General features: G+C 50.9%; 1 protein-coding gene and 1 long non-coding RNA gene across 3 annotated transcripts in view; both read left to right on the top strand.

Annotated features, from left to right (window-relative positions):
* RTFDC1 (replication termination factor 2 domain containing 1) overlaps positions 1–8,272 on the top strand; it is a 27,934-nt gene that overhangs the window by 15,470 nt on the left and 4,192 nt on the right. The window contains exon 6 of one of the 2 annotated variants that reach the window (XM_005880682.2): positions 7,939–8,052. The exons of the other annotated variant lie outside the window; for it this stretch is intronic. Within the exon in view, the coding sequence (XP_005880744.1) occupies positions 7,939–8,052 (114 nt within the window). The remainder of the gene's footprint in view (positions 1–7,938; positions 8,053–8,272) is intronic. 2 annotated transcript variants of the gene reach the window in all.
* LOC106723801 lies at positions 2,263–3,695 on the top strand. The gene is made up of 2 exons (XR_001359522.1): positions 2,263–3,454; positions 3,514–3,695. It is a non-coding gene; the product is annotated as an uncharacterized LOC106723801 (long non-coding RNA).

Here is an 8,272-nt window from a genome sequence, read left to right as displayed (position 1 = left end):
TGTGTCCCTTATGGATCTGAGGAGTTGTAATCTGGATGGTCCCACTCTGACCACTGGGTACACTGCCTCTTGGATCTCTAAGGAGGTGCTAATTTAGCCTCTGCCTGAGGCTACCCAGCAGGAGCTATGGAGAGATGTACAGATTCCTTTTCCTTGTTTGGGGTTTGGGGGTGCCCAGATGAGGCCCAGCTGTGAAGCAATGCAAGTTGCTGTGGGGCCTTGGGCCTTCTTTTGGATGTTCTGACCCAGCTGCAGTTTGTTAGGTAATTTTAGATTTCATTCATATGCAAAAGCCTCTGTGCACAGCTTGGTTGGGGCGGGGTCTCAGGGGATCAACAGGGCGGAGCAAACAGCTATGGCTGATTCTCAGCCCTGCCCTAAAAGGCCCCGGGTCTCAGTGTCCTGCTGTAATCGGTAATCGCTGCAAGCACCTCTGAGAGAAAGCCTCCACAAGTTCCGTCCGCTGCCAGACAGTCCAATTTCTCCCCTTATGAGTGTGGGTCCCCAGAGACTCGCCCGGAACTGGCGTTCAGAGCAGTTGGGAGCTTGTGTCTCCCTCCCGATTGAAAAAGACAGCCGTGTCCTCATTTGCCAGCCCTTTCATGCACCTCCGTACCTCTGCACTTTACTTTCACACCGCACCTCCAAGATTGTGGTTGGCCAGCTCTCTTCTGAGGGAAACTTACTGTAGCTTGGGCCTCCTCTGGTGTTTGGAGTGTTCTCCACTCAGTTGATTGATGGGGACTCAGAGGGAGCATTTAGCTTAGGAGGTTTTATTGGGGCAGTCCTGGCCCTGGTACTCATCACTTCTGTTCACATTCCATTGGCCAGAACTCAGTCATGTGGCCACACCTAACTGCAAGGGAGTCTGGGAAATGTAGTCTGGCTGGATGCCCAGGAAGAGGAGGTGAAGACCAGCCATTCCTGCCAACTCTGCCAAAAGGAAGAACGATGGCACCGTTTCAGGAACTGTAGTGCATTGTGAAAAGGTGAATGAAGTGAGATAGTCACAGTGTCAAAGCCTAAAAAAAATTTTCATTTTTTAGGTAATGTCTGAAATTCAGAGAAACCAATGTCATAAGCCAGATGTCAGGAACCTCAGTGATATTCAGAGTGATTTCTCTACTTTTCATTCTATAGTTCCCTCTGCATTTGCTGTTCAGTTAACTAGAAGAGACTGACGGGTTTGAAGTAGCTACCTCTGTGTTCTAAACCCATCGTGTGCACACTTGATGTCAGCAAACACGGTCCAGAGATGTAGTTGCTAGGTTTTTTGTGTTCACTATAAACAAATCACTGGCCAAAATATCAGTTGTATTCCCCACTGTGTTCCTTCCTTCTTATAACAAGAAGAAACACACTGGAGTAATTACAGTTTGCAAAATAAATGATGTACTTGTTACTCAGAGCATGATCCATGGTCCTGTAATATGGACGTTGCCCGGGAGGTTTAGTTCACTCTTCTTTGAGAAAGGCATATTCCCAGGCCACTCCATAGTCTTGCCAAATCAGAATCTGTATTTTAGCAAGACACCTGGGGATTTTCTAGTTTATAGAGGTATGACCAGGAGCATTTGACTTGCTGGCTCTCTGGCTTCATTTCTTTAGTCTCTGTGATAGGTGAGTGGGGTGTGTGGGTGTTTTAAAGTCAGAAGAAAACAAAAATTTACACCCATACTGGTTGGGGTTTTTTTGTTTTGTTTTTGTTTGTTTTTTAGTTATTTTCGGGATTGAGGGGTGTGGAGTGGAAAAGAGAGAAAGTGTTTGGGAAGAGGATATATTTTCAAAACTGGTCAGTGAATTCTATTTTCCTCTCTGGTCTCCAGGTTATTTTATTTTAGCTTTCTGCTGTCTTCATGGTCTCTGTGAAAATTAAGCCTCAGGGAATTGCATAATATCCAGCACAGGCAGCCTTAAACTTTCACCTCTAGGGAAACTAATAGTTAGCAGGAAGGTTCTGTTCCTAGAAGGCTGGAGAAATTATCTACACATTAATTAATTAATTACCCATTAATACATCACCTTTAAGATACAGTCCATAGCAATGTATTTCTTGTGATTTCTTTCTCATAGCTATAAAAGTGGCCTACGATTGATAGTAGAGCCTTGTCAAGAGCATTTTTCTAGATTCGTTTGAGTATCTTGTATCAAAGAATCATTTTCCCATCTTTCTTCTTTGGTTGAATATTTTCTTATTTCAAGTCAAGGAAACAAGTGATATGAAGAAGAAAGCAAACACTCCTTACAGCTCCCAGCCCAGTGGTTCGGCTCATGTGAAAATGACTGTGCTGTTGACGCCAGTGTAGTTCCACGGCAGCCTCGCCTGCCACAGTACCTTCCGTCTCCGCCACCTCTGCCAGCACATCACCCCAGAGGGTCTATCGAGGACTCGAATTTGTGGGCAAGCAGAGCAGGCGATTGACTTGTCCTCAGCACATCTCCTGGCCCATATACACAGCTGTCCTGGACTTAGCGGCCTGCAAAAGGAAACCTCAAAACTCAGCTGCCTTGTCCCATGTCAGTTTACATTCACGCACAAAAGTGACCCTACTTCTAAGGTCATCTGTGAGGCCTCTCTGCTTCCCGGGAGGTCAGATAACTATGAAGTCCATGATTGCTTTGATGGGGACTTTTACACTGAATCTTGAATTTACGATGGAAGGAAAGTTTTTCTTCTTTTTGTTAGTGATCTGAAATGTTTGATGGCCCCTCTAAGGGAATACTGTAGGGTTTTAGCTAGTCATGAGCACAGGGGAGATGTAATGACACTCATTTGCCTGGTAAAATCTAAATGCTGATAGCAGTTGTTTTAAATTCCGTGAAGATGTAAGTTTTTTCTTGGTTGTGGGTAAGTGCATAAGAATTGCGCTGATTTTCATGAGTCATCGTTTCAGTCCTTTATTCGTTTTGCAGAGTAAGTGTTTGATGTAAACAGAATCCAGTGCTGCTTGGAGTCCTTAAAGATGAACCCAGGAGTCTGTTTTATGTGCCTGACCCAGCGCTCGGCTCTTCCTTCTCTCTCAATCCTCCTGCCAACTGGAGGGGAGGGAGTGGCAGCGAGGGGGTAGAGGAGGGTCTGTGATCTCCTCCAGTGCGCAGAGGAGTGAGCTCAGTTCCTATGCCAGGACCTTCTGTCCATTTTGGAGCCTGCATGTGAAGGCGAGCAGTATGAGGACACAGTGCAAGTGCACCTCCCAGCTGGGAGCGTGGGTGTGAAGGCGAGCAGTATGAGGACACAGTGCAAGTGCACCTCCCAGCTGGGAGCATGGGTGTGAAGGTGAGCAGTGTGAGGACACAGTGCAAGTGCATCTCCCAGCTGGGAGCGTGGGTGTGAAGGTGAGCAGTGTGAGGACACAGTGCAAGTGCACCTCCCAGCTGGGAGCATGGGTGTGAAGGTGAGCAGTGTGAGGACACAGTGCAAGTGCACCTCCCAGCTGGGAGCATGGGTGTGAAGGTGAGCAGTATGAGGACACAGTGCAAGTGCACCTCCCAGCTGTGAGCGTGGGTGTGAAGGCAAGCGGTGTGAGAACAGGATTCAGTGAGGAGAGAAGCAGCAGCTCCGTGGCTGTAACTGGGTAACTAATTTGTAGACGTGGGTATGAACTGGGAGGGAATGCAGACAGATGGGATGTTTTCAGAGTTGTGTTCACGCTGTTTTGGTAATTAAAAATAAACGAACTCTTTGCTGATAATGATGGGATGGCTGTCACTGTGCACAGAGCTAGGCTGCAGGCTCGCCCAGGGGAGTGGCACCGGGCGCACAGCTCTGTCATTTCCTTTGACTATGAGCGACCTCATTTCTGAGCCGGGTTGCTCATCTGTAAAGTGTGAACCATAGTTTCTATTGAGAGTCGCTGTGAGGATGGACTGCAGGCCCAGAGCCAGGCTCCGGGAGGGCTCGTCACACCGTCCCTACCAGTCGGGCCGACTGAATGCCGCCATCAGTTTGCACACTGAAGCTGGCGATGGCCAGAATTTCCTGAACTGTTCACGCCTCGTGAGTGGTGGTTTTAAGACTTACAGCAACTGATTTTATTCAGGTGCCACTGTAATGACTCCGAATCATTACTTTATTATTGATGCCAACAGCTCTGACTTTCTGTGCTGCTTGTGCACGTAGGGAATCACTTTTTCTGGAGAAGTGGAGCTCCCTTTCTGAGCACTTACTCTCCTTCAGCCCCAGTGGGTGAAGAAAGGCCAGGTGGTTTGTTAGCTGCTAACTGTCGCCTCCTTCCTGTGGGAATCCCTCCCTGATTGGGTCATCTCTACCTTTTTACAAAGACTGGAATTACTGCAGCGCCACTGACGTGGGACCTGTCGGGAGATTGGCGGTGTGTGGGCGGCAGCAGAAATGGCCTGTCTTTGAACTGCTCTGCTGTCAGAGTTTACATTTTTTATTTGTTTGCAGCCTGTCTCTTTTAGGTCAGTCTTTTAAACATCTCAAAAACTGGGTGACCTGGTGTAGTTTGCATCTTTGATCCACAGTATTCAAACCTGAGGACCACACCCAAATGCACTATTACAGTAGGTGATGTGTGTGCGGTGGCTCCTGCAGTGTTGGGAAGCTGCCCACTGTCCCCGGAGAGAGGGTGCTCTGGGCAGCTGCCTTCCCACGCGGATTTGTTCTAATCTTCCCTAGTCTTCCTGTATTCTGTGTCCACCAGGCAGGATTCAGAGCCCCGTGAAGGTCAGGCTCCCCCTACTAGACTCTTTCACACTGTGCTGTGACTTGTTCATCATCTGTCTTTTTTCTCCCCAGACTGTCTGCTCTTCCCAAGCAGCCATCTTCACCCTGGGGGTCGGGTGGGTGGGGAGAGCAGGCGTGAATAGCTCCAGAGGAGCCAAGGTGTAGCTTTTCAACTCCATAGGTATTTTCCCAAAACTGTTGTGCCTGAGAACTCTCCTGTGGTCAGCCATCTCTTCCAAACTTCACAAGAAAGGGACACTGCTCTCCCCCACCCCAAATCTTGCTTGTGCTCCCCAAGTGGAAGGTCTGGCAGATAAGAGAGCTGTCTGTCGGCCCAGCCACATAAAGGAGCTGAGAGAGAGAACCTCAGTTAGGAATCAGCTGTGGCCGCCCGCGCTCTAACACACAGCGTACTGCTGGGCTGTCCTCACCTTCCAGGTGGTCAGGGTCAGCCAGAAGTGTCGCTCGGGGCTGCGGATGTCTTTGGACCACTCAAGCATGTCTCTTTTGCACAGACATCGGTCAGTGCAAACTGCACAGACTTCCTCGTTAGTACATGGGAAGGCTTCCAGAATAAATTGTCGTGTTACAGGGTGGCTCCTTGAGTCCTTTGTTTGGAGACACAGATATTTCCTTCAGGGCGGATCGGGACGACTTTGCTTGTCTTGGATTTCATGTTTGCTGGTTGGCCTGCTCCAGGAGTGATGTTTTTGTCACTCCATTGCTTCCGTTGTAGTGTGTGACTTCTTTGCTGGTTTTGATTGGAAAATCCTGTCACAAAGATTAATGACATACTTCCATTGGAATTTGGAACGGACTAGATCGTCATACAGTTACTATCTGCCTGCAGTCTTATAAAGCCAGGGTGCGCCACCTTCTCTCTCCAGTGAAATGAGATATTTCAGAACAGTTCGCCAGGGTCTGCACAGCAGCCTTATACTTCTTTGGGGCCTTTGCACCAGTGTGAATACAGGAAACATTTTGAGGTAAACAGCTCTGAGAAGCTGCACAAACATGGCCAGCTCCTCCTCGCCCTGTGCTGTCCTTCATTAGGTTGGTGCTGTACTGTAGCTTCAGTATGGAGAGAGGTCGGAAGGTTTGGGTTTGTTGTCTTGGTTTTCTTTTAAGCTGACGGCCAATGTGAAGCATCCGGGTCCCACCACAGAGTGTTAGCCCCACTTCACGGACACATTCCACCCTTGTAACCCCAGAGCCCCTGGGATTGGGTATTTTCAGTCGTTTCAATGATGAAAGAAGATACGCCTCATGTGTAGCGCACTGTCCTGCGGGGTGAAGCGTGGGCTAAGTGTGTTTCGCTCCCTGATAGAGACAGGCACGTGGGAGTGGGGTGCTGGCCTGCCGCCCTCCCCTCAGCTCAGTTAGTGCTGTGTTCACAGTTCCGGCTCAGGTTCACGCTGACATCTAGAAATTGGTGCGCAGTAGTAGCTCTTTGGTCATTGCCTCCCGCGAGCGTTTCAGGGTAGTCGGGCCAGCTCCGGGCTGAAGCCTCGGGCCCGCTGCTGCTTCACAGGCCTCTGGCAGGGTGGGAGGTTCCCACGAGGCCACCTGCAGGGCCCGGCGGGTTTCCCTTTTTAAATAGCGTGAGCACCACTCGGTTTGCAAACATTTCCGAGCCCTGCTTCTTGGTGGTGGTGGTGTTTGTCTCTGTCTTGTGGAGTCAGCTTTGTGGCCTTAGTGAAAGTGTGTTACACGTGTGACTGTCACCAAATTCATTTCCAAGAAAGTTAAGTGTTATTCTCCAGGTGGGAATGGGCAGCTCATAGAAAGTACAGTCCTCTGGGTTTTGGAACTACTGTTTTGCTTCACAGAAAGTTCTATTTGGAATATTTACTTATTTTAAAGGCTGCAAAGAGAGTGGCCGTTCTCATGTTACAGAGCAGATAGGATCTCTGTCCACCAGACCCGCGTCTCCATCCGTGCCCCAGCTCCTTGTGTGTCCCTGAAATCACAGGTGGTTTCCAGGGTGGTGTGTGTGTGAGGGAGAGCACGTCGGGCCTTGGTGCACAGTCATTCCTTACACCCCTGGCGTGTAGACACGTCCGTAATCCCTCAGCCCTCCACGCAGCAGCCTCTGTGGGCCACGCGCAGGAAATTAACTGGCTTCCAAGCATGGACAATGGTTTGAAGACTAGACACTCAGTCCCCTGGAGACGGGTGGGGAGGCGCTGTAGACTCTCTCAGCAGTAATCACCGTTACTTTTTACGGTGCTAGAATCTTCAGTAGCAGAAGTGCTGTCCAGGGATGGTCCTCAGAATGGAATTGTTTCACATTGTAACTCTATTCAGGGTGAAGTGCGTTGAGGGCGTTGTCTCACAACTCACCACTGCCCTCATTACTCAGCCAGGAAAGGGGCAGCTCGGAGCGGGAAGAAGCCACAGGAAGCCGAGTGCCAGGGAGGGCGAGTGCGGGCTGCTGGAACCAAGGGGCACCTGCCTCTGCTGTTCTCAGGAGGCTTCCTGCACCCAGCCCAGCCCCGGGGCCTTAGCTACCCCCTGACTCTATTCCTGCGGGTCCCTTTCGTTCCCATCCAAGGACGACACCCCCAGCGGAAGGCTTTGCCCGCCCCCCCACCGTCTCCCTCAGCATGGGGTGTCCCGGGCCTCCTCCTGCAGAACAGGCTGCTGCTCCCCCGCAGGCCTCCCTGCGTGATGGCCAGAAAAGGCTCCTTTTCGTCCAGGCAGTCCTGGCTGGACACTGTATTGGGTCCTGTCATCGTTCTTTTTTAAAAATATATACTTTATTGATTTTAGAGAGGAAGGGAGAGGGAGAGAGAGATAGAAACATCAATGATGAGAATCATTGATAGACTGCCTCCTGCATGCCCCCCACTGGGGATCGAGCCCGCAACCTGGGCATGTGCCCTGACCGGAATCGAACCTGGGACCCTTCAGTCCGCAGGCTGACGCTCTACCCACTGAGCAAACACTGAGCAAACCAGCTAGGGCTGTCGTTGTTCTTATACCTTCTCTGTGGCACCGACCTCAGGATTTGTGGGTCAAAGGACGGTCTCTTCAGTCGTGAGACCCGCCCTAGAGCAGGAGCTGACCCCAGAGTGATGGGTTTCGGAGACAGAGCACAGTAAATAGCCAGTGGTCGGAGCTGGCTAAGCCAAATGGTGCAGGTGGGACCGCGGGAATCTCCCCACGGCCCCAGGGGCTGTGGCTGGGCTGAGGGGGCGGAGGGGCGGCTGACCCCTGGTCATGGACTCTGTCTGTCTTGCTCTCTCCAGTGTGGGGCCGCCTTTCAGGAGGATGACGTCATCGTGCTCAATGGCACCAAGGAGGACGTGGACACACTCAGGAGCAGGATGGAGGAGAGGAGGCTGAGAGCGAGGCTGGGGAAGGTAAGGGTCCTGTGTCCCTCCCCTGCTGCTCCTCTCTCTGCCTTGCAGTGGCTGCTGGGGGTTGGCAGGGTCTGAGGCCCTTTTACAACCTGGCAGGGCCTGAACACTGGACAGTCCAGCCTGGCTCTGCCGCACCCTCGCTATGGGGTGGGCACAGCGCTTCTCTTCCTCGCTCAGCGTCTTCAGTGACTGCACAGGGTGGAAGCAGGGCCTGTCTGGG

This window comes from Myotis brandtii, unplaced genomic scaffold, assembly GCF_000412655.1.
Source record: "Myotis brandtii unplaced genomic scaffold, ASM41265v1 scaffold647, whole genome shotgun sequence".
NCBI lineage: Eukaryota > Metazoa > Chordata > Mammalia > Chiroptera > Vespertilionidae > Myotis > Myotis brandtii.
Note: the sequence above shows the minus strand (reverse complement) of the source record. Positions and strands in the feature narration are given on the sequence as shown.